Source organism: Telopea speciosissima, chromosome 1 (assembly GCF_018873765.1).
Source record: "Telopea speciosissima isolate NSW1024214 ecotype Mountain lineage chromosome 1, Tspe_v1, whole genome shotgun sequence".
Lineage (NCBI taxonomy): Eukaryota > Viridiplantae > Streptophyta > Magnoliopsida > Proteales > Proteaceae > Telopea > Telopea speciosissima.
In genome coordinates this window covers 2,960,025-2,986,555 of record NC_057916.1, presented here as the reverse complement: position 1 = coordinate 2,986,555, position 26,531 = coordinate 2,960,025, and the positions used below count along the sequence as shown (strand labels likewise).

Here is a 26,531-nt window from a genome sequence, read left to right as displayed (position 1 = left end):
ACAAAGACAATGATTGAGAATAGAGTGAGTACTTAAATTAGAAATTTATGTTAATTTTTTTTTTGGGTAAATGTTAATTTACACATGGAGTTAATATTAGATAGTACATGGACTCACTGATAAAAGCTTAAATGGGAGCTGTTGGATATAGGAATAAAATAACTTGGACAGAAAGTATAAGACTAGAAATATAATAAATGAACAAGGACTTATCTGATTAGTTTATGGCAAGTAGTATGGCTCTAAAATATCCTTGTAAAAAGTACACCAATACTGCAATACACATACTCTTGTGTAACCTAAACAGAAAATGGTAGAGTTGAATCGCATCAAACGATACTCTCTTTAAAGTTTTTAGATGCTCCAATTCTGCAATCCGGGTTGACCATGCATCTATATACCTCCAAGATAAAACAACTTTCTAATAACATAGGTTGCAGTTTCAAATGTGATTACAAAAGGAGTCCAAAAACTATATTCACTAATTCATCGACACTGACAAACTACGGTGGGGAAGAAAACATAAACTAAAATTACCTCTAAAAATGTTTTCAAAACCAATGTTAGAGAATGAGCAAGACCAAGTCTCTTTATATAGAAGAGGAAGAGACATCACTAAAGGATGTTTCCAAAAGATATGCCCCAAATCATGTCCTTTCCCATAAAGTTTGTTTGTTAGCCATTCAAACAAGTCTTCTAATAGACACACCCACTGGCTATTTAAGTGTCAATTAGGAAAAGACTCAACCCTCTTAACACACTCAACAAAAACGTACTTTGAATCTTTAATTTTAAAAACAATTAAAATTTCAACATTGGATCATTCTATTTTGTTGTCCTGTTGAGTTTGCCTCACACCAAGTATGATCCTCCTTCTAGTGGTATTTTTATTATTTTATGATAATTATCAATTGCATTTATGACCTAAATAAAACTCCATAAAGGATGACATAATTATAGTTACTTCTTATGATAATACAATATTTGATAAATAAATAGATCAATTTCCTAGATCTAAGAGCCACAAAAAAAAAAAAAAAAAAAAAAAAACAACAGCAAAACAAGTAAGTTTAGATGACAAAAAAAATGTAAAACAAAGTCAAATCTACTTGTTTATATAATTTTCTTCAGACAACTAATAAGTGGATCCAAAATAGAACAATGAGATTATATAAAATTGCATAAAGGAAAATTTCTATCATTCCCTTATTGCCCTATACTTTAAAGTGTTCAAAAAAATAAGGAAGGGAAGAAATGTTCTGAAAAGACTAACACAATTCCACAAGCAATCACAATCCTTGAAAAGATCTCTATCAATCTAATCGGTATAACGGAGACACAAAACATGTAGAGTCAAGGCCATTATATAAGACTACCAAGTGGAGAAAGAAAAATATATTGAGGGGAAAAAAAATAAACCTTTATTACTGCACATCATTTGAATGCAGAAATTACAACCCTTTCCTCCAAACTGTCCCCCTTCCAAAAATTACAATATATGACCTGAAAGTTCCAAAGTCATTCCAACTTCCTAATGTGATTCGTCAAGCGCCAAAAGCAGAATCACAGTGAATCTAAATTACCTACCAAATAATTACAAATCTATTTGCCTTCAACTAAATAAAATAATTTTTCCTACCTAAAACTGAATCATATTTTACAATGTCTCCAACATTCAACTCCAGGATGAAGTCTGCCAAAATCATTGATATGCACCGAATGGAAGTATTCACCTGGCATAACCATATGTCACATCCAACCTCCATTCCTTGATTCCAAAATTGGCCCAAGCTGGTGAATAGGGCTTTGCCGAGTTTTTATGTGGAGAGACAGATTAAAAACTGGACAGAGGTATGCACACAGTCTTCCATCACCATTATTGAAATAACTCTGGGAATGACCACATTAGAAACTTCGCAAAAATGTCAGTCTCTAGGAACTCAATATGAGCAGCCCGACCAATGAAGGTATTCAAGTTCTTCCCATGGGAAGATGTATCAAAGTTGACATCACATCGCATGAAAGTTCGGCACTCGGAGGAGGGGGAACGTATCTGGTCCAAGCAATTATTTAGCATCTCTATGAAGATTTTACCTTTCTTGGAATAGTCCCATGATGACGCCTGGCATAATTCAATTCTAGCAGAGTGATATGGAACATAACCATCCTGAGACAAAGACATTGTGTTAAAGGCAAGCAAGGCAGAAACAATGCTTCTAGAGAACAATCTAGCAGAGTGATATGGAACATAACCATCCTGAGACAAAGACATTGTGTTAAAGGCAAGCAAGGCAGAAACAATGCTTCTAGAGAACAATCAATGAAAAACTAGCTAATTTATATCTAATCAAATTAAAGAGTACAACGATAATTTAAGCACCTAAATATGATTTGGGGATGAAGTAAATGTCCACTAAGGTGGGAGGAAATGGAAATGTGTGGGTCGACATTATAGAGGGGTATGCACCCATCTCACCTATCAAGTTTCAGCCCAATACGAGCAAGTAAAAGAGGGACAAAACAGGGTTCAGACTTAAAACCAAATTACTGAAATGATAAATCTCCAGCATATAATGATAAGAGTAAATGGCGTGCTTCAAATTTTCTATAACTTCAGATGCACTTTTAACCCATACAGCATGCCCAATTTGGACTGAAATTTGACCAATAAGATTTGTTGTGGTTCTTTGTAATGTGGATCCACCCAATGTCTTTACAAGTAGTATGCCGTATGGCAACACAGCAACACATTAACTCATGAAAATTCACCAACCTTGGTAACATTATCAGCACCTTGATTTTAAGAGAATCCAATCATGATCATCCCATTCTTCCCTCTCTATAGATTATAGAATACTGAATTTCAATGCTTCGTGCCAATAAGGTTATCTCTACCAATTCATGAAACTTATATTTCTAGGTTTGGTGGATCATTGAAACAATCCAACACAAATTCCTTAATAATCTATATTCGTTGAACACCCTAAACCCAGTTACCCATACCTTGGAGCAATACTTATTCAAATACTTAAGAAGGCTATAGTAAATTAATGACGTGTGTATTAAGGACAATGTCGTCGTGTTACCAATATGTGCTTGGGCAGGAAAACCCAACGAGGAAAAGTACAAATAGAAACGATCCCAATTGATTGCCTTGAACTATCAGTCTTCAGTAAATAATCCTATGTATGACATCATACTCTAGACCCAAGTGAACACAGCCAACCAAAGATAAATCCAAAGAATATTTGCTAGAATAGCAGCCGATGGTCATTCAAATAAGAGAGTATATTCAGCCATAAATTCCTTTTTTTTTTCTTGGAAAGAAGTTGCTAATTATAAAGAGAAGAAAGGAAAGGTTCCCCCACCTCTCTGAAGTAAAAAATATTCTCCAATATATAAGTTTCGGGGAGTGTTCTCTGTCCAGGAGCGTAATCTCCACCTGCGCAAGACCCAATCAGCGCCCCCCTTTGGTTCAATCTATGGGGAGGGGGTAGGGAGGTCACTTTGTAGGGAGGAGGAGAGAGAGACACAAGGGTGCATGCAAGGAGACCATGCTCCCGGACAGGAAACTTTCCTCCTATAACTTTTTACATCCAAAATAAAAGTATGATTGTAGAAGAAAAGGGGAATACCTGGGGTGAGGATAACAGGATTATGTTCTTGAAGTTCTCCAATGTCTTTTGCTGAAAAAAAAAAAGAAGATGAAGCCTTTAAGAATTTTATGCCTAAAAGGGGAAAAATAGATCCTTCCTTTCATTTTTGTTTCCAATTCAGAATTCTATTGTTTTACTTCATTCCAACAGAAATAAAGACAGCAATGCAGATGATAGCTTGCAATACCTTGCAAAGCTTGTAGAAGAAAGTGTTTTGGAGGTCTGAATCATCAGTGAAGGTAAGCTGGTGAATACACTGTGATCCTTTGAGCTTCTTCAAAACCCAGAGCCCAGAGTTGAATAAAGAGTTGGTGCTGTACAAATAGCCCAGGTGTGGGCCCGATATGGATAAGTATGTATAAAGGTATCTTAGAAATGGTTCCATCACGCCCTCTGAGATAATTAGAAGCATGAGATTCATTATTTAGTCAAGGAAGCAAATACGAACACAGCCACCAGACTAAGGATGCATACCTGTTAAGGCAGTTCTTATAATGATGTTCCCAATGGAGTGCCCAACAAAGCTAAGCTTGATATTTCTGAATCCTCCAGATCTTGACATTTTATCAATTTTCCTTCTAAGAAAAGAAGTCACTTCCTGAGCCAGTCTTGAACCCATTTCTCTGAAATCTCCAGATGTTTTCTCTTCATTCACTTCTGACATTAGAAATTCTGCTCCAGGATCTATCAAAATCCATTGATTCCGAACAAGCCGTAAATCCAGATGATGTCCCTAATTACGTTAAAGTTTTGAGTTAAAAAAATATGAGTCCACTGACTAAAGGATATTTAATGCAAAACATACATCTTGAAATGACTATCGACAAGAGATGTGTTATTGGCCAAAAAAGAATCAAGGCTAGTGTGGAATCAATGCCAAAAAAAATTAAGATCTTCATTATGCTCCTGAGATCCCATGTTATACCATGTTTACTTGTTAGGACACAGAATTTAACAAAATGATATTGACAGGACTTGATTCATCAAGATAAATTCAACTATTCCTACCCTAGGGCTTTCTTGACGGATTTCCATTTTATTGTATTTTACAAATGGTGGATCATTAATTAACAAAAGAATTGAGCCCAAAATGATATACCATGTTTACTTGTTAGGACACAGAATTTAACAAAATGATATTGACAGGACTTGATTCATCAAGATAAATTCAACTATTCCCACCCTAGGGCTTTCTTACCTGATTTCCATTTTATTGTATTTTACAAAATGTGGATCATTAATTAACAAAAGAATTGAGCCCAACGCTCTATCTTTTGGTAACCTTTGTGATTGGCCACTCCACTCTTTGTATGACACTGTTATTCCTTTCTTAACCTCCCAAAAAAAGTCAGCATACCGCAAAAGATACGAATTTCCATAATATATTTACCTCGGGGAACTAGAGTTGTAGATTGTGCAGCTATTAATTATGAGTATTATTTAACAGAAAATTGGGGTTAGTAGACTGATCACCTGCAGATTTAAGGGTTGACTGCTAACCCATAACACATCATTTTCTCTTCTGATTTGTATTGGTGTTTAACATTTTATTTGCTATTTCTCAATTCTACAACCAGCTTACAAAAACTCTCCACTCAAAAAGGAACTGTACATAATATACACAAACCATCAATAAGAAAAACCTAATGACTATCACACAAAAAAACTCACCAAGTGGCATTATTGGATAAGGCCTTTAGTTAGTCAGGACAACCCATCTAAACCCTTCAATCGGCTACTACAGACCCTTATAAATCACACCCCCCCCCCCCCAAAAAAAAAGTTTCCTATCAACAAGTTCACCAACTACTAATCTTACTGAAACACAAATTTCATCATTAAATGAATATAAGCATTTTCCGCTGACTTTTTTTTAAGTTGTCAATATCATCTCATGTTGGCTACTGGGTATCTAGGATATGCAGCAGCATATGCCCCCTTTCTTAAAAGATTCAGTTGCCTGCAGAAGAATAATTTGAACAGTCGTTTATGGTGGTCTTATTCGTCAATGATAAATGATGGAAAACTTCAGCCGAATCAAAGAGAACCATGTACTTGGCAGATAAAAAATGTCTGGTCAATGCAACTGGGCAACATTAATAGAGATGCTAGAACTAAGTAATCCTTCTTATCAATAGCACAAAAATCAGGAACCTTAAATTTAAGCCTTTCATTGCAAGGGGAACAAAACATGCCTGAAATCCATGCACAAAGACCACAACCCTCAAAACACGACCATTTCTATGTGGGCCAGCAGCAGATAACTTGTTTACAGCCCTAATGTTGGGTTCCATGAGTATGGAAGATGTATCCTTCGGGTCCAGAGAGCTGAAGTAGGAATTGCCACTTGTAGTACGGAATGGAGCATTCACAACCCGTTCCACAATTAAAAGAGGGACATGTAAAGGATCGCCAAAGATTTGCATATCTTGAATTGACCGGTTGTTTATCTGCTTGCAATCAATATTTTTCAAATTGAAGTGAACATGATAGAAAATACGAAGTCGAAACCAAAGCGATTCATATAAGAAACATAACTCACTCTCATTTGTGCAATACTTCGTCGATGAAGCTCAGCACGTGCATGTGCAGCCTCAGCTGGCTGCATATAAAGTACAAGAGAACATTTACACTTCAGCAACCACACAATAATACTATTAACTATTGACTTTTATTAAAAAGATGCAAAATGGTCCAAATGAGCTAAAACTTCATACAGGTATTCTCATATAATTCCTATAAAACTTGTATCAGTAAAAAAAAAGTTTCTGGGCTCATAGGCACATTACATCATCATTTATCTTCTTCGCAATCGAAACTCTTCCACGTACACTATGTTGAGATGAATCGTCATTTCCACTTCTCAAATAATGATGGGGCATCTGAACCTTAGTGTAGACCATCCATATTGACCACTCTGCTCTACGATCATTGGCCCATGCATCCCTCAGGAATTCCAGTATCTTGGTTGTGTTAGCCCTGAAACTAAATCTATTAGCACCTGATCCTATTTTGTATAGAAAGGAACAAAGATGATGTAGCAGAATTTAACTAAAGAAAGAGAAACATTGGATAATGCCAAAAAACTGTTTCCGAGTTGATAATCTCCCAGAAAACCTATGGTTCAAGGTAGATACAGTAGATTTTGTGTCTACTTTTGGCAGGCTGTAGGTTGGCGCATCCAAAACTAACAAAACAATTATACCTTTAAAAGCCAGCCATACAGCAGCTCTCTGGTTGCAGTGTGGCACAATTTATTTAGGGCTTCAAGTTGTACAAGTTCAGCACAGTTTACATATTGTCCGAGTGTTATAATGTTTTGCTTGGTTCTTTTCTTAGTAACCTATAGTATGTAATGCCTTTTCACTATTCCACTGGCCTCTAGCTTCCCCATGATTCAGATAAATCAGAAAAATGGGCTTATTTAGAAAGAAATAAGCCTTGGGTAAGGTTACATATGTGTTGGGCCTTTGGTCCACGGGGTTTTTCATTGTAATAGGCCACTTTAAAGGTCCTAAAATAAGGGTGGCACTGAGGAATACAGGATTTAATTTATTATTTAGTTTAAGTTGGAGTCCCAGTCAGAATCATAGTTGTTTTACGTTTTTTCTTGGCTAATTAAGTAGCTAGTTTGATTACTAGATGGTTTAGGCTATTTCGAGTCATGTTAGGAGTCATATTTTGGGAGTGTATATAGACATCTATGTAACCAGCCATTCATACACACGAATTTATGAAATAAAGATATTCAGTTTTCTAACTTTAGTGCTTACTATTGTGGATCCAGTAGTGTTACTTGGTGGATTGCAAGTGAAACCTAAGGTTAAGTTGGATTCCTTAGTGGAAGAGTGGATTCTCTTCAATGGGTTTTGGTGGATTCCTTCCCCATTATCATATTATTGTATATGTTCTTCTATCTTTCTTTCTATTTTTTCTTTATCATCCAAGTAATTTCTGGTCAGAATTATTAACCCCATAACCTGCGGTTCTACTATTCTACTAGAATTTCAGCTTCACTTTTGTTTTTTAGATCAATTCTAGTTGCTGCTTTGTTTGGTGATTCTACAATGTGACAAACCCAGAACCTGGAACCAGTACCTGCAAGTGGAAGAGGAGAGAAAGAGAGAACGATGGGAGAAGGAGAGAGAACTAAACCCAAGATAGGTTCAGTGTGCTTATTGTGAACTGCCTTTGATATATTTATAATAGCAAAACAATTAACTGATGGCTTCCACTATGTCAAGGTGACACTCTACCACTGAGTTATACCCCTTCCCTGCCCCCATCAAGAAATAGAACTGACTAATCCTAAGGCTAAGGGTCAAGAAACTCAACGACACTATTCTTGAACAACTTGGAGCCGGGCCTTCTTAGGCTCTTAGGACTCCTACTAAGAGTAATAGAGTGATTACAATCAAATAAGGAAAGAAATAAAAACCAAAAGCAACTCTAACTCTAAGAGGCTCAAGTCACTGCACGTTGGGGACACTTCCCCTCCCCCCCCTTATCGTGAACAGTCTGTAACACTCCCCAACTTGGAACAACAAACATATATTAAAAGCAACACCAGTCTTGAACATATATAGCAGTCATAGATGCCAGTGAGTGCAAAGAACTTCATTTGGATAGTAATATCAACTCAAGCATATCAATCATCAGCAGCAATAGTAGAAAAAAAAAAATTTGTGTCGAATAAATCCAGTATAACCACCAACAATGAACAAAATATGCAGTAGAAAACAACACCAATCCACAATCCAAAATATCATATCAGCAACAGCAACATCATAAGCCCTTCTCAAAGAAGGCAAGTAGTAAGTAGTAATCTTCACAAAGAAGACAAATAAAAGTGTAGCATCCAATAGCTACATCATAAGCCCTTCTCAAGGAAGACAGGTAGTAAGCTTCACAAAGAAGATAGGTAAAAGTACAAATATCAATGCACTTAGGGGCCCCAAATAGAGGTCACAAATAAAAATTGCAACATAGGTCGCTGCGAACCAGTGGTGAAAGTGGAGTATAGGATATTAAGGACCACTGATAAAAATGCAATATAGGTTATTGCGGACCAGTAATAAAAATGCAGTCTAAGTTACTGCGGACCATCGATAAAAATGTAGTACAAGTTATTGCAAACCAATAGCTGCATCAAATTGTTGGGGACTAGACAAAATCAAGTTGTTGTGAACCAGACAGCATAAGATTGTTGTGGTCCAGATAAATTTCATTATTGTTGAATACCATAAATAACTATCTTCATAGATAAAATTATTGCTAAGGACACAAGAAAATGAAACGAACAAAATAACATTAATAATAATAATCTTCGCTGATGACTTGAGCAGATAATAATAATAATCTTCAAAGTTCAATCTCCCCCCCACGTGTAGCATTAAACATGGACAAACAATGCAGAGGATGCAATAGAGAATATTCCGCTATTATATGACAACAATAACCAGCATCATGAAGGATGAGCATCACATAAGTTTCATAATAAAGAGCAGATGCAAAAAAGATCCTAATATAATAATCTGCAATCTCCCTCGTATGATAGCAAATAAAATACCAAACAGGCCAAATTTCAACAAATCTAAGCAAAATCTCCAATAATAGTAATAACAACCATCACGCCATGCAAGCAATAATTTTCAAAAATTGCAACCCCAAACTAATGTGATCTAGGGGTCCAAGATCCTAAATTGGATGCTATGTGCCCACAAATGGCAATAGAAACTCTCGTAAAATGAAGGAATGGCAATTTCGTATTTTATTCAATGCAATCCCAATTTAAACCCAATTACTGTCCCACACAAGAGAGTTAAAACCCAATTATAATGTAGTGGCAATCTGGTAATTAACCATAATATTTAAGGGCCTCCTTGGTAGGATAAAGAACAAAGAACACAAAAGGGATTTGCAATTATTTAATAAGGGCAAACTTGGAAGGACAATAAAATAAAGGCAATGGAGAATAAAAGAATAAGGAAAGTGTATTTTAGGAAATCAAGAAGTACAAGGACTTTAAAGGGTTGGATCCCTCAACTGCCGAGCTGCCCATACTGCACTGTGCACCCCAGACACAGCAAGGCGGCGAAAAGATCGTCTTACCCCTGCCCGAGCAGGGGTAAGGCAGTCTTTTCCACCTTGCTGTGTGTGGGGCGCACGGAAGTAGGGGCAGCTCGGAAGTAGAGGATCCAGATCCGGATTTTGCAACCTCAACCTATAGCCATCGTACAAACCTGCAAAAGGGCAGGGGTAAGGCAGTCTTTTCCACCTTGCTGTGTGTGGGGCGCACGGAAGTAGGGGCAGCTCGGAAGTAGAGGATCCAGATCCGGATTTTGCAACCTCAACCTATAGCCATCGTACAAACCTGCAAAAGGGGAGGATTCTTTTGGAAAGACTCCAAAAGACCAGAAATTCCAGGGAGAGGTAGCACACCTTCAACAATACAAACAAATGGCAAGGAGGAAAAGCCTACTCTAAGTTTATCACATCTTCGGTTAGCAAACAACAGTTCAACGGATTGCCTCCCTCAACCTTACCTCACATTTCACGATAGGGAAAGGAGGCAGGGAGAGTCACGCCTACGGACTCCCTCAGCCTCACGATTTCGGACTTCGGAAAGGGAGGGACTGCGGAGCTCGCGGAAGGTAAGTGGTGGCAGTAGATTGATTAGCTCATTTGATATCCTTCCATAGCGAAACAAGAGCAAACACCAAATCAGAGAAAGCCCTACTCCAAGTTCGTTGCTTCGAAGGAGTGCTCTGCTTTAATGCAATAGGGTTATCAACAACCTGCATACACCAGCAGCAAACAACCAAAAACAAAATTCTTCCAACCCCTAGAATAAGTTATCAGCAAATCCAGCCAAATCACTGTCGTAACGGAAGGATCCATAATCGCAGGAGATCACCAGCACCAACAAAACCATGTACCCATAACAACCTTCAACCTTCGAAACTGGTATTATAAGGGGGAAGATATGCTAAACCCTTGATCAGCAGTATCACTTTTTCTTCTTCTTCAATTAGCATCAATCAATAGCAGCAAACCCCACTTCAGGTACAATATTCATACAATTATTCAATCTTCATCAGTATATGAAACCCGTACGAAACCCTAGTTCTTCTTCTTCTATCTAGGGTTTCACACACCTCAACCAGAAACCTAGAACGACTCTCAAAACAGCTATCAAGGAGAGCAAGTTCTGGTTACAGCTCTGACATCATGTGACAAACACTGAACCTGGAACCAGTACTTGCAAATGGAAGAGAAGAGAGAAAGAGAGAATGATGGGAGAAGGAGAGAGATCTAAACCCATGATAGGTTCAGTGTGCCTATCATGGACTGCTTTGATTTATTTATAATAGCAAAACATTAGGCTCTGAGTAGGACTCTCAATAAGAGTACTAGATTAATTACAATCAAATAGGGGGAAAAATAAAAACCAAAAGCAACTCTTAACTCTAAGACAGTCAATTCACTGCAGGATGGGGACACTCCCCCCCCCCCCCCACATATATTATGATTTGCTTTTGTGAAACTGAATATAGTCCACTGCAGAATCATCAATATGAATCACTAATAGATCTTTGATCAGAGTTCTTAAATTTCTCACTCGATTGGGTATCAAATTAGGTTCAATTCTGGCCCATATTCTGAGCCACCGAATTAGCATGTACCTGGCCCATTATATGGGATTCTACTATCAATTTTGTCCAAAGAAGAAATCGAGATTGCCAATTTAAGGGAGGATTATTTTCCAGATTTATTAGCTACTGATTTGCTGAATTGTAGGGGATTCAACAGATCTCATGGGAGTCTAGGAGGACAGCTATCCATCAACCTGGGGGAGATAATGAACTGATTTTGTGGGCCCCATGGCCAGCTAGCTGGGAGATAAAGATTGAAGATTAATTGGGCATGCGTAGAGGAGGATTTGACAACTTCTTTAGTCCTAGATTTTAGGGAAGAGTTGCTAATTGCGTATGGATTTTATTAGGTTAGGGATAGTTTCTATTTTAAATTAGATTTCTTATGTAATTAGCATTTTATTTTGTAACCAATTAGGATTGGATTTTTTTTGGAATATTTCTAGAAGATTTAGGATGTAATTGGTTTTTATAAATAAAGGAAATAGGCTGGACAGAATAGCCAACGATTTAGAGAAAAGAGAGAATTCTGGTTTGATAGCCATGAATGCAGTGAGATGCAGTGAGGGGAGAGATTCCTTGAGAGGGTGAGATGCCTTCGAGTGGGTGAGAGGCTCAATCCAAACTATCCTTTTTCTATCTTCTTCTATTTTCTTTTTTTTTTATCTTCTATTTCAATTGATTTCAATGAGAGTTCTGCCCTGAAAGTTACTGATCTGCTGAAGACCATTCGAAAGACGGAATCAGCCACTGGAATTGATGTTCAATTGTTACATGAAGGCCTGAGAATATCAGTAGATCGATCCTACTGTAGTATTGGTTCTTAGTTGAACTGGCATCTACATTACATTGATTCTGCAGTTTTGAGATTTCCTAGTTGGAGTAGGCTTACTCCCTAACTCCAGATCGAACCATCAGAATCAGACCAAAATTTGCAGGTCTTAACTCCATGTTAAAGTGAACCTTCGGTTGCAATTTCAGCCTCATCAGATCTGTTTTGATGGAGTTAAAATTTTATTTAATTCTGGTTCTAGTTCCTATTTCCTGTGATCTTGCTGTACTAATCTCCCAATGGATTTTCCCTGGTTCGACACTATTCCTCGTAACCCCCCCCTCCCTTTTTAAGGAAGACATTGAGTATGAAAATATGAAGGAGAAGAAGAAGACACCTAGCTCAATTTACTGGCTCTTGGTGTAAGAGGATTCAAAATAAAACCACTGGGTCCCGTTTGTTTAGAGGGGCTTTACTGGGGTGGGATTTAAGGGGTGGAAAAGTAGTACTGCTTTTCCAATAACAAAGGGAAGTTGAGGCGTTTGGTTATATGGGGGTGGGAAAGTTCCAGACAACATTGGGGAAGGGAGCTTTCCCTGTCGGGTGACATGGTCTCCACCTCATACCCTTTCAAAGTCCCACCAATTTGGTGGGACTTTTGCATTGGGGAGGGGGGAACTTGCAACGGCTCTTGATTTCTCTTTGGTGCTCTTTCTATTCTCGTCTTCTTCTTCCTGCCCCATGGCATACACCTACCGCCCGTCTTCGTATATACCCACCACAGCCATCTTCCGCCTCTAATTGTATACAACCACCGCCCCTATTTCTTCCCCACCAGCCAATACCTCATCCCGGCTGCTGCACATCACCACAGCCCTGCCATCATCCACTGCAATCACCCAACACTTCACCCCAAGCACTGCCATCGCCCAACACCTCACACCCGTGTACATCACCGCTGCAACTCCACCTCCATTTGTCCTCCAAATTAGGAATTCATGCTAGGGGAGTTGCATTTCAGCTCATTTAAGATCAAAGACAAATACTCATTAAATTACAGTACAAAACTGTCTTTAAAAATCTAAGGAAAGTAGTAACGGTAGAACAAAAAGAAAAGATTTTTGCTTCGTAGTTGAGCTCTAGTGAAACGTGTGAGATGGATAGAAGTATTAAAAAAAAAGAAGAAGAAGCTCAAATCACCTAATTGCAAGTGGCTGATTGACGGACAGAAGCTCTCAGATCACATTAGATCGTCGACATTAAAAGCACAACACCTAAACAGTGGAAATCCTATCCCTGCCTTCTGCTTGTCTTTCTGCCCTCTCTCTCACTCTCTTCAACGGAAAACTGCAGGGGTGGTTGATCTCTTCAACAGAAATATGCAGTGGTGGTCGGTCTTCTTCAATGGAAATCTGCAGCGGTGGTTGATCTCTTGATGGAAATCTACGACGATGGTTGATCTTCTTCGATGAAAATCTTTGATGCATTCGTTGTTCATCCCACCCACCCAACCTGCTCTCAGCTCTCTCCTCTCCATTATCGTCTTCCTCGCCATCTCTCTCCTTCTCTTCCCTCTCACTTCTCCAGAGTATTCCCACCCCCGAGTAATCAAAGAATTGGGAAAGTAAGGAAATCCCATTTCAAGTTTTCACTTTTCCACCCATGTTGGTCACCCCACCAACACATAGGTCCCGCCTTAGCAACTCGCCCACCTCATAAACCCCTCTAAACAAATGAGGCCTTGGTGATTCGATCAAAATTTAGGTAACATGAAAGAGTTTAACTTAATCAGTATTGGAACTTAGAAACCCATTCTATGCCCCAAGATAATAAACCACAGTTTGACAATAATTTTCAATACCCAGTTTTCTATTCCTTCCCATATTCTTTTGGTTGGATATCGAAATACATGCAAAATATGAATATCAGTCCTTGCTAAAATGAAGGTAAATACTTTCTTTTCTCAGATAAGTGAAGGAAAAATGAATTTCAAACCTATAAGATACATAAATGCAACCAATGCAAATCAGAACAGATAGGTATTTGGATTAGAATGTCATAACATGCAAGAGTATATAGTTCAGTGAGTGTAAACTTCAAAGCTCATTGAAATTGATTTTTTTTTCTCCATGAACTACTCATGTCCATAATTTCTATTAAAAAAAACACAATAAGACAAAATACAGATGGGAAGTGCAGCAAGCCACCCATCTAAATTTTTGTTTACCTTTCATTTTTATGCATAGTTCGAAATTTCAGTGGAAATGACTGAAATTCCATGAAATATTTTGGTTTTCAACCAAAATCAAATGAAATGACTATCCAAATTGCAGTGTTGAAATGGACCAAAATTTTCTGAAATATTCGGTTTCGACAGAAATTGAAACGAGGTTGAAATCCAAATTTCAAAACCCTTGCTTTAATGTTGATCCCATTTAAGGTTAAACACAAGAGAAATTAGAAATTTACAAGAACCTTTCAACAGATTGCTAACCAAAAGAAACAAAGCCCATCCCAAATCTTTTGACACAAAATATTGGAACTTGTAGAATACCTAGGACCTGTAACCAGTAACTCTAGAGAGAAGAAAAGAGAGAAAAGAAGATGGAAGTTGTAAATACTTGAATTAATTAATTGAGAGGTAAGCCCCTCTATTTATAATAGAGGGAAAATTACAAATAGACTAAACTAGGCGATGTAGGACTAAAACCCACATAGCCGACTGTACCTAATAACATAATAAATAAACTAACCCCAAAAGGACCAGAATACCCCCACGGTATTCTGGATTACATATTCCAACACTCCCCCTCAAGCTGGATTATACAAATAAGTAAAGAAAAAAGATCCAGCTTGAACTAAAGAACAAAGAACTCCAAATAATGCTAACACTCTCCCCTAAGTTGGCGCATACACGGTACTAATGCCCAACTTGAACAAAATGGGAAAAAACTAAGTTGCAACAGAATCCAGCTTGACATATGAATGCAGCTCCCAAATAAACCTTCAAGAACTTGAAAAAATAGATCTTCAAAACTTGGACAGACATGATCAGCAAACCGGGACTGAAATGTCTTCCAAAAAAGGCAGCTTTCAACGATCTTCAATAGCTATCCAGTGATGAATCTCAGATTGTCATAGTGACTTAGAATCTTGAAGTGAAATAACTAGAACAGCAAGCAGCGAAAACAAACTAAATCAGGCAGCGGAAAAAATACTGTATCAACCCAACTGAAAGTCCTCAAATAGGCAACAACCAAATATCTTCAATACTTCAATCTCCCCCTTATGGCAAACTCAAATAGGCAACAACCAAATATCTTCAATACTCTTCAATACTTCAATCTCCCCCTTATGGCAAACTCAACCCAATAACGAAGGATACCCAATGGCAATGGTGAAGAGAACTGATCTTCTATGTTTTGCACCAATGTTCCTACAAGTTCTGTGTTCTGCAATGTCTACAGGTGTATTGTACATAATCCCCCCTCACATGTAGTACACGTGGACATAATAGAGATGATGTAAGAAATAGGGCAAAAACGTAATATTCCAGAATTTTCCAAAGGTGCTATGAGTAAGTAAAAAGGAAGGAATGGTAAAATTGTAATTTACCAGAAGTTTCCAAAGGTGTTATGGGTAATACCAAATGTATGGGATATGAAGGGAATTAGAATTATTGAAAGAAAACGGTGTTGGAAAAAAAGGATGGCATGATTGTAATTTGGTGGAAATCCACTTTTAAATACAATCCAAGCCAAAGGGCAAACTAGTAATAAACTAGAATTTTCAAGGGTCAATTGAGTAGTCAAATAGGGGAATGTATGAAAAAATAATGGCAGTTCCGTAAATAACCAGAATTATGCAAGGGGCCCTTGGTAAATAAGAAAGTAATGGGTCATGTAGGGAATTAGATTTATTGGTTTGGGAATGGCAGAATTGCAAATAACACAAAGTTAAAAAAAGAATGGCATTCTGGTAAATATGGTGAACAGGATAGGATTCCTTTGAAAGAAACAAAGAAGACCGTAGGATGTAGGAGTAAATAATTTCAAAAAATAAGAGCAAAGCTGGAAACTCAAATAAGGTAATGATGGCACATGATGACATGAAAATTTGGAGAATGGCTTAAGTGAAATAAAGAGAGACAGGAGGGGTAATATATGAAACCAGAATAAAAGAAAAGAAAGCCACTTACGTTAGGAAGGTTGTCTTCAACCTTCAGTCACGAACAAACACCTAGTGGAAAGAAGAAACTCAGATTAAGAGAAAATCCACGACAGATCTTTGTTTGCCCTAAAATTTCAGTGGTAGAGTCGCACTCCCAGGCCCTGTTAAACCTAGGTGGTAGTTCCTACAAACAACAAGCTCCACTCAAATATTTAGAGCCCTGAAATCAGATCTGGCGGTAAAACAGGGAAGCAGGTCACTGTTTCGACTTAATCTTCAAAACAGAGGTTGGTTTGGGTGATGAAACAATTGGATTAGGATCGCCTATGTGGGGTATTGCCCTCAATTAGGATCTCAGGCCAAAACCAAAGAGCAGCAACAGCAATAATTGAAGAACCGATGAACCATCCAAAATCAAACAAAAAGGGTTTCAATAACAGAAAAGCTCCAACATTAATCGACTACAGCGTGAACCAGCCAGAAACCAAATTCGAAAAAAGGAGGCGATAACCATAGGCGGAAATATTGTCTTCAACCTCTGAACTCAACGAAACACCATCAAGCAGAAAAAATCATCAAAAGTCCAAGAAGGAGAGCATGATTGACTGTAGATCGATCAGCAAAAGTTCTTTGATCAAACCAGAAAAAAACTTGGTTCGATCAACAGAAATTAATAGCAGCCGAGGTATAGAAGCAAATCAGAGGTAGCGAGACCATGTCTCTCAAATAGAGGCAGCATACGATCGAGAACAACCCTCTTTCAATCACCAACATAAAAAACCCATACGAAACACTAGTTCTTCTTCTTCTATGAACTAGGGTTTCCTTCTTCAAACGGGAAACCCAAAATGACTCTCAAAACGGCAATCTTGGAGGGAATCAGTCACTGGTTGCCTAGCTTTGATACCATGTAGAATACCTAGGACCTGTAACCAGTAACTCTAGAGAGAAGAAAAGAGAGAAAAGAAGATGGAAGTTGTAAATACTTGAATTAATTAATTGAGAGGTAAGCCCCTCTATTTATAATAGAGGAAAAATTACAAATAGACTAAACTAGGCGATGTGGGACTAAAACCCACATAGCCGACTGTACCTAATAACATAATAAATAAACTAACCCCAAAAGGACCAGAATACCGTGGGGTATTCTGGATTACATATTCCAACAGAACTAAACACCAGCTCTTTTGGTTCCAGTGAAAAATAATTGTGTTTGATAAGACTCATAGGACATAAGATGCATCTTTGCATTATGAAAAGACATAGAGTTCTATATAAACTGTAAAGAAGTTGATGTAGACAGGTTACTCTCTCATGGGCGACATGCCTAATGCTAGAAAATTACATTCAGGCAGCATGAAATAAGAAAGTGAGTCTTAAATTTGAATTCAATTATTGATTTCAACCTGGTGTATGTCAAATACAGATATCAATTGCGCTAAATGGATTTGAAGTCAGGCAAGCCTACACCTACTTTGAATGTACTCCATTTACATCCCTGCTTTGGTCTGAAACCTCATTTCCCAAACTGGTTACAGATTTACTAACAAAATACCCTAGTCATCATTTCGTATATGGTAGGTTGGAGATTTTCTCACCCATGGATATTTGATCACGTCTAATTAGGGCAATTTTTGTCATTTTGAATGATTGATGATTGAAAAAACTGTAAGAAAATGTCAAGAGATCCCCCCCCCTCTGCAATTGGTTTGACAGACACACAAATTTGTAATACATTTCCTGGTAAGAATTTTTTAATGGGATTTCTTTTGATTTTTCCCTAATTACAATAACGGCAACAACAATAACAATGGAAATGATGACAAACAATGACTTTGATGATGCAACTCAACTGCACAAGCCTTGCCTAAACTACTTGGGATCCACTCAAGGTGACAGTGCTGATTAATTTGGTGATCCGTTTATAAAATCTATAAAAATTCAGATCATATTGACCAATATGGTAAAGAATTAGGTCTGTGCCTTCATGGAAAACCATTACATTAAATGACATGTGATCCTGACCAATATTAGGAATACCATTTTTTTTTTTTTTTGGGGGGGGTGGGGTTGAAAAGGAATACAATAGGAACAGGTCCAAAGCCACAACACTATAGTCAAGATGCACAAATACTGACCAATACTAGGTAAAGTGAGAGAATAAAAATCTGGACAAAGCAGATGTCAATTCAAGTCCCAATAGTCGACATCAATCATGGCATTAACATGATCTCTCTTCTAGCTGCTTCTCATAGCGCAATCAAAGTGTCACTTACGCAAAATATAAGATACTCAGAACTAGGATATGCCTTTTTTAGCTTTTGACCATTAAAATAACTACTATGTGACATATCATCTGCTACTAGAAGTTTTAACATATCTAAGACAGGTTCTACAAAATCTAAGAACAAGAAAGTAGCAATATATTGGAAAGGAATTCCAATATGCATGCTTCTCAAAACTCCTCCAGAGTACAAAAAGATGGAACTTGCTCCTCCTTTATTCTCAAAGAGCTTTTGCATTACCCATGCTAAATCCCCACCTTGAACTTTACACATTTGCACATAGAATTTGGCATTTACCTGATCCACCTCTAATCTTCTCCAAGGTCAAAATATTGCAATAACTAAGAGGTACATTGATTATTGATAACCTCTAACAAATGAGTATGAAAATCATATTCATATCACATCAACTACTTGCCACTGCATCAATATGACTACAAATTATAACAATGGACATCACTTATAAGTTATAACATGTGTAGTAGGGTCTGCTCCCTCACTATATTCACATTTGCATGACGAAGTTTATTTGGAGCAAGGAAAACGATGGCAATACCCAGTTATTTCTTATCTTTTTAATTCATTACATTAGTATTTATACCATCAATGGCACGGGATAGTACACTTCCTTCCTTCCATACCTATAAATGCAGAAAAAGATACAAAAATACCATATTTCCACTGTAATCTTTACACTTACAACCATCCTAAAGAGAGAGAATATACCAAAGCACAAAAATTAGATATCGAGCAAACAAACCTGTGGAATTTTAGGAATGCATTCCACAAAAATGAAAGTTGGTTCGCCACTGAACTGAAAGCACTTAACAGATTCTCCTTAGTAAGAGATTGTAGCACCTCATCACTTCCAAAATCAATAATGCCATTTGATTTCTGCTACAGGACAGAGGAATACTTAAGAGATCAACAGAAGTTATAACAACATTACAGATGGAATTAAGAGTATAGAGCAAGCAGGTACCTCAAGACCATTCTGTGGCTCGCTTGCTGCATGTTTCATTCCCATCCTTCCATCTGAGAGTTCAATACTTTCAGTATTTGTATTTGCTGGCAAGTATGGAGTAGTTAACTTATTTTGACCCATGTTTGAGATAAAATCAGTCAAATCAACTTTTTGATCTATGGCCTTGCTGAGATTTTGTAGTTCTTCTAGGAGAATGTCACGAGCAATTAGCAATGCTTTCAGCAATGAAATTTGTTTTGAATCCCCATAAGCCCCTTGGTCCAACACCTGAAAAGTGAAGAAATAAAAGCTCAGCTATTAACAATCTATAAATTTAATTAGAATTTGTGATGCAGTTCAAAAGAACAAGAAGGTCAGCAGCAAACCAGGCCATCAGTTGGGTCAAACTGGGCCAAGAATGGACCAAAATGTTTAATTTTCAATGCATGAGTTATATGGGCCATGTGTTTAGTTTTTTTGGGGTTTATGACTGTAATGGGCCAATTCTATAGGTCCAAATATTAGGGATTTGAGTCCTATTCGGGATTAGTATTAGTTTCTAGTTTAGTAAGTTGTAATCTTTATTTTAGTAGTGTTTCTTGAAGGCTGGACAAATGTCCTACATTCCAGCCTCTAGTTTCTATCTTGTTGAAATTCTAGAATAATTTCTATTTTGTTGAAATTCTAGAATACTTCTATTTTGAAGAGGACTTAAGTTAAGGGATTCTCCCTACCATACATACGGTTTTCCTATTTGTTTATTTCATCGAATTTATAAATAACAAGCAGGGAAATCACACTACCCAAACGGTTTGAACAATTTGTTAAGCATATGATTGCTGATTTTTGTGAGATTCAAACCTCCTTTACTGTGGGATGCAGTGAAGCCCTTGGTGGGAAGCCAAGTTGGACCAGTGAGATGCTAGTCAAGTTCTATGTGGGAAGCCTAGTTCATATCCTTCTTATACACCCTGCGCATATCCGTTTTATTTCCCTTTTCTGTTTAGATGTTGAATTGCTATTCTGTTCACTGATTCCTTGTTGCCTTGTTCTCAGTTTCAGTATTTATTCTAGTGCAGGAAAAACCACCATATCAGTCCATCGAATCCTTACTAACAGCAGTTCTTTGTTTTTCTCATGGTAACCTGCGGCAGAAACTTACATGCTCTAACTTCTATTTTCCTTCTAGTTTGTATTTCTATTTCTTCTTATTTGTCTTCTATTTTTGTTTTCACTTGCTATTCTTCACTTTAGTTTCTGTTTTCTATTGTTTCTAATTTCTAGTAACTGTCTATTTTTATAACTCCTTGATATCTTCCAATCTAACCATCGGATTCACTTCTAATTTTGGCAACACATTCCATACATCTACAAAGCCCTGTGACCTGAATTGCAACAAGATCTGATCGTTCTTTGACCAGGTTGCTGATACTGCTGTTTTGGAGGGTTATTAAGAGACCTGCTGTTCTAGATCTTTGTAGGCTATTGGTTCCCATTTGGGTAATTAGATAGCCATTAACTTGTTTGCATGAAGAAATACAAAATTAATAAACAGCTCAAGATTTAGAGGAAGCAACTTCTCGAAGAATGACGTGCAATTCTCCATTTCTCTGATTAAACCAAAAACCACAAGAAACTGAACACTATGAAAAGATGAAATGTCATTGCTCAAGCTCAAATATTGAGGTTACAAGAACAAATTTCATCAATCTAATTTAATTTTCCAATTTTATCAAAATTATAAATAAAAAAACCCTCAATATTTGTAGTCTATGAAGTTCATATGATTACATGGGCCGAAAACACATCTATAACTCCAACAAATAACCACTAACACACACCACACGAGAGAGTCAGAGGGAAAACCAGAAACAAAGTTGATGTAAGTATGCAACTGAAAGTAGTTGGTATTCAAAATTAAGGTGCCTACATTGGAAAATAGAAAGGAAAGTAATGCTGCAATAGTGAATTTCCAAATCATACTGAAAAAATCCCATATGCATTAGAAAGTTCAACTAGTAAAACAAGCATCTTTAGGGTTTTCTCATGACTGATAAATATGCCTCAAAACAGTGTTTTTTATTTTTTTTGAGTCAAAACGAAATTGATTTGTATACATTCGCCAAGGGGTGGGGGGTTAGAGGAGAGGGGCAAGTGGTGAAGACAGGACTCGATCCCAGATCTCATCTACAACAAGCCCAAGACTTTACCAGCTGAAACAGAGTTTAAATCACAGGCTCACAGCTCTTATGTACACATAAATTTTAGATGGATGCTTGAAATTTTCTGATCTTTTATCTTTCTACACACAGTTAGCACAATCTCCTTGAGAAAATTTTGAGTGAATACTAAAAACACTAGCATACTTGAGTAAATCAGTAAATACCAAGATTTGAAACCCTACAAAGAGAGAGGGGGGGGGGGAAGAAGAAGATAAAGAGAAGCAACAGAAACAAGAATCCACTTCATTGACATAAAATAATTTCCACCACTTGAGCAAAGGGGTGTTGACTAATATGCACTGAGGTCTCAATAAGGTATGTAAAGGTCAAACCGTCAAAATAAAAGAGGATTCAACTGAAAGAAGTACATACTCGATTGGACTTATCACAATTTTCACGAGCAACATCTCCAACTGTAAGAGAATCACTGAAATATTCCAATTCCACAAGTTATTCTAACAATTTAACATGCAAAACACATAGTATACATATAGGTAAATCATAAATGTAGAGATATGGATAAATGCAAACATAATGCACATAGGCATTTGTATACATGATAGAAATGTTAATGACACCTGGCTAACCTGGATACCTTCTTTGGAGGAGTGTAGGCTCCAGCTTTCAGTACAGTGGCATGTACACTTACATCAACAAGCACCGCATGGAAAGTATCAAAATAAACAGGGCAATATGAATGCAAACCCAGAAGGCCTTTGGGAGGAATCCGGAATTCATGGATGGAAGCAGGAAGTGCGTCCAAAGATGCTTGAAAGTCAAACCTGCATTAATTGTATTCTCATCAACAAGGATTTAGAAATTACTCTAGACAGAGTTTACTATTGCCCATGGAAATTACCAATCATGCACGGGTAAGAAAAATGAAGAAACAGACAGTTGTGGTGGAACTGTGGGAGTAAGCAAGTATATGTAGTAAAGTAGGTACACTAACCCATTCTCCAATATTGGAGCATGCAGAAGCTCAAACTTCAAAATCACAGCAGATGTGGCAGGAACCTAGAAATCAAATTTAAGGTGAGTATCCAAGCTAAGTACAACAGTATCAATCATCTAAAAGCAAATAGAAACATGCTAGATTGCTGAGACGTTCAGAATCGGTGCAGTTATCTTAAGATATCAATAAAAATTCCGAATGTCTGAAATTGATATCAATATGATACTAGTAATTACAAACACAGAATCACAGATGAGAGAGAGAGAGAGAGAGGGAGGGAATACCTCAAATTTTCCAAGAGGTAGATTAAAAGAGATCATGACAGATAGAGGAACATCCTGCCTAGCATACTTGATCCTAAAAGGCTGTGTAGAGAAACTGTTCTCCTTATCGTCAATCCTCCATATTCCGATGAAATCATCAGACCCCAAATCAGGAGCTGCATCAACCCTCTTAGATGTCACTATTCTTAACCTCAAGCTGATCTAAGAGTCCCAAGTGTATAGAAAGCTTACTGAATGCAAAACATGTATTTGTAGATTGTATAATTTTTGTGACTGAACTAAGCTACAGCAATGATGTGCGCAGCATTATGAAATATTGAAGCATGTGAAGGTGAAAAATAATGCAGAAAAGCTGAAGCAACTAATGCAATTCTACTATAATGTGATATTCAAACAAAAACAAGTAGCCCTCAAATCCCTTAGTAAATAAACAATCGAGACTTACATATTTTGAAAGACAGGGATTTAAAATGAGAATATGCTACTAAATAATAAATCCATGAACTATCAAAAAGGCCATGACTTCAAAATTTAACCTGAGATTTTTTATCCATTTTGTGATATAAAATTCCAAAGGAGATTCCAACATATGCCAAAAAATTAAAATTGCATGGAAAATAAGATCCCATAGAGAAAATCTATAAAGATAAAACCCAAGGAAAATTCGGCATACAGAGGAATATACAGCCAGATTGCATTATTGCAAAAGGAAGTGTAGAAGCACTGCCTCTTCATTAAAATGCAGAACACTGTCGCTTTTATCAAGGCCATGAAATGCAAGGGAAGGTGAGGAGGACAGCAGAAGGGTGAACCAAAGATTCAAATCAATGAATCCTTATCCCAACGAAATGAAAGATCCATGAACATAAAAATAAAATAGACGGTCATATCTACAGTGGAAGGGGCCTCATTGACGAAGGAAGTGGGAACATTTTCTCCACTTCCAATAGTTTAGGGGTTGGGAAAGGGCAATGCATTCCAAAAACCAAGAATTACTTAATCAACACATTAAAATAATCCTACGGCATGGGAATAGAAGAATTCTGAGGAGGACCCATGCTGGCAAGAAATCCTCTTCTGCACTCAGGAGTTTGTCCAATGGAAGAGCAAAAGGCTGATGTAATTGAAGATTGTTCTGAAGAAACTTGGGACAAATTCTTTTTCTGCTCAACTTGTGAGGACCATCAAAATCTGGGAAACTCTAGAGCCCTTCTTTAAGCTGCTTGGATGATTAGGAAAGTTTATGTCGGGGAAGTAGAAAATCATTTGAGTGCAAGACCAAGGTCGAATATCATCAAGCTGTTAGTTTCTTTAAGTCTTTCAAGAATGCATGCTACTTATCTACATTAAAACATATCAAAAGTCTGAGAAGAGGCGTTTAGTTTAGAATTCGAATTCCAATAATTTGAAGCTAAAGTAGTCTCATGGCAGACTAGGACTACATAAAAGACATCTAAGTAATGTGGGACCTATTCTCCCAATTGGCCTATTGTGGCAACCTTCAAAATGCTATTACGGTTTTGAGGTATACTACAGTCTAAATAAGCAACTGGATGCAAATACAAACATAAGTTACAGAGAAGCCAGCATAACTTCAGATGGAAGTACCTTCGTACTGAACGACTCTCGCAGGAGCTCCATGAGAGGTGTATCTAGCGTCCTCCCATCTCATTGTAATTTTAATTTGGTACCATCTGCAAAGGGAAGCGAGCAGTGCATTACTCAACTTTGAAAAATCAAATATCAACTCATGAGACAGATTTCCTTCACAATGAGACAGTTTTTCGATTTCCATAAGAAAGATGAAAGGGTGTCCGTGAACCAAACAACATTAATCAAATGCTTACCCTTGCTGGAAAAGGTCGAGATTATGAAACCTGTGTATGTAGATGGCGACTTCCTGTACTGTTTCAAACATGGCAGGCTCACACGGTTTTCTCTTTGAATTAAGCAACCTCTTTGTAGACGGTGTCTTATTATGCCGACCGATTAGAAATCGGAGACGGTGAAACATAAGTGATTCACGTCCCAAAATCACCCTGAAACTCGCATCCCTCCCCCCCTCTCAAACAGTCTGAAAACCAAGGTCTCCACCAAATCTCTGAATCTCCTTCCTAGTAAACCTCGTTCTCCAACCAGACAAGTAACCTTTCTCGAACGTCATTCCATCAAGAATAACTGAATTAAACAAATATACAAGCAGGAAGTAGATCCAACACAAGCTACCAAAACAGTTCACAAAAAATTCTAATCTTCTACTAAACGAGAAATCCTTCCCCGACGCAAAGCAGAGAAGCTCGCTTGAAATGAGTCTCTATGCAACATCTGCAGATCCCGTGGCGACAACATCTCTATAGAAAAAGGGTTTTCCCTCGTCATGAATGACCTAGGGTTTTGTCTTCGAATGTGGAAGACGAGGAAAACATAGAGAGAAAGAGAGAAAGTCAGTGTCAGGTCTCCAGCTGGGAATTTTCGCTTTCGCAGAGCGATCACCACCGTCTTGTGATCAACGTTCTCATAAATTAGAAAAAGAGAAGAGACAATACTGCTCTAATCTCATAGATTCTGGGATCCAACAAACCACTCGATTATTTATTGTCTTTCTTTTTCTTTCTTTTTTTTTTGTGTGTGTGTGTGTGTGAAATATATAAATCGTTTCTACAGTTCGAACAATGAAGGCAGAAGGTGAGCTGGTGAGCTGGTCTTGTGAGAACTGATGTCATTCCAACCGATACTTAAACTGTTTATTTATAATTTTCTAAGTAGTTCTGAAATCGAAACGGATAGGAGAGGGGAGGAGAGGGGAGGAGAGGAAGGTCGTTTTTATTCAATGAGGAAACCCTTACAAAATACCAATAAATTATAACCCTTCGATGGGAATCCTGAAGCGAATAAGTAAAAAGCTGGTCTTGCCACTTTTGCAAATTGACATGCATTTACTGAAGTAGAGTGAGTGATCTCACTAGATCTTTTTTCTCTTTTGGTAAAAAGGGTGATCCCACTAGATCAGAGCCATAAAAGAGGTGGAAGGACAATTTTGTCATAACTTCCTTTGTCCCTCTCCTGAAAAGGACAATTTTTGTCCACCCGATCTCTCACTGACCCTCTCCCCTTTCCGGCTTTCCCCTTTCCTAATGGTTTAAAACCAGGGACCGTGATCTGGATCCGGTCGATTCAGATTCAGATTCAGATTCAGATCAGAATCGGTGGAAATCGGCAAAAAAACCTTTAAACCCTAATTTCGTATTCGAGCAGATCCAATTTTTCAAACCCTACTCTCCCTTCTCCCTACATAAATTCATGTGGAACAAACTTTATAAATGCTTGAACAACAAATTTGAAGGAAGACAAAAAATGACAACTTACATGTACAGGGACTATAGAGCAGAGAAAACCAAAATCTGTTCAACTGCAATCTTGGAGAGGGGACATGATTTTATTTTTTTTTAAAATAAAAATAAAAATAATTATTGGTAGATGTGTTTTTTGGAAACTTAGGATTCACTTTAAAATTTATCAAAAAAAAAAAAAAAGATTCACTTTAAAGATTCACAATAATAATAATATT

The 26,531-nt window shown here is 37.4% G+C and overlaps 1 protein-coding gene across 3 annotated transcripts; it reads right to left on the bottom strand.

Moving 5' to 3' along the window:
- Positions 1-1,632: 1,632 nt before the first annotated feature.
- On the bottom strand, positions 1,633-25,171 carry LOC122645197 (protein FAM135B-like). 3 transcript variants are annotated; one of them, XM_043838530.1, is made up of 16 exons: positions 24,811-25,171; positions 24,572-24,657; positions 22,964-23,118; positions 22,677-22,741; positions 22,303-22,506; positions 22,097-22,151; positions 19,645-19,790; positions 19,521-19,566; positions 19,299-19,435; positions 6,446-6,635; positions 6,199-6,258; positions 5,852-6,106; positions 4,131-4,389; positions 3,844-4,049; positions 3,636-3,686; positions 1,633-2,167 (listed from the first exon to the last, which is right to left on the bottom strand). In XM_043838530.1, the coding sequence occupies exons 1-16, from the start codon at positions 24,975-24,977 to the stop codon at positions 1,877-1,879; spliced, it is 2,373 nt and encodes a 790-aa protein (XP_043694465.1). In that variant the 5' UTR covers positions 24,978-25,171; the 3' UTR covers positions 1,633-1,876. The 3 variants fall into 3 exon arrangements, with proteins under 3 accessions (XP_043694465.1, XP_043694472.1, XP_043694479.1); XM_043838537.1 differs by having other exon boundaries at positions 19,299-19,432; XM_043838544.1 differs by having other exon boundaries at positions 22,312-22,506.
- Between the last annotated feature and the right edge of the window lie 1,360 nt (positions 25,172-26,531).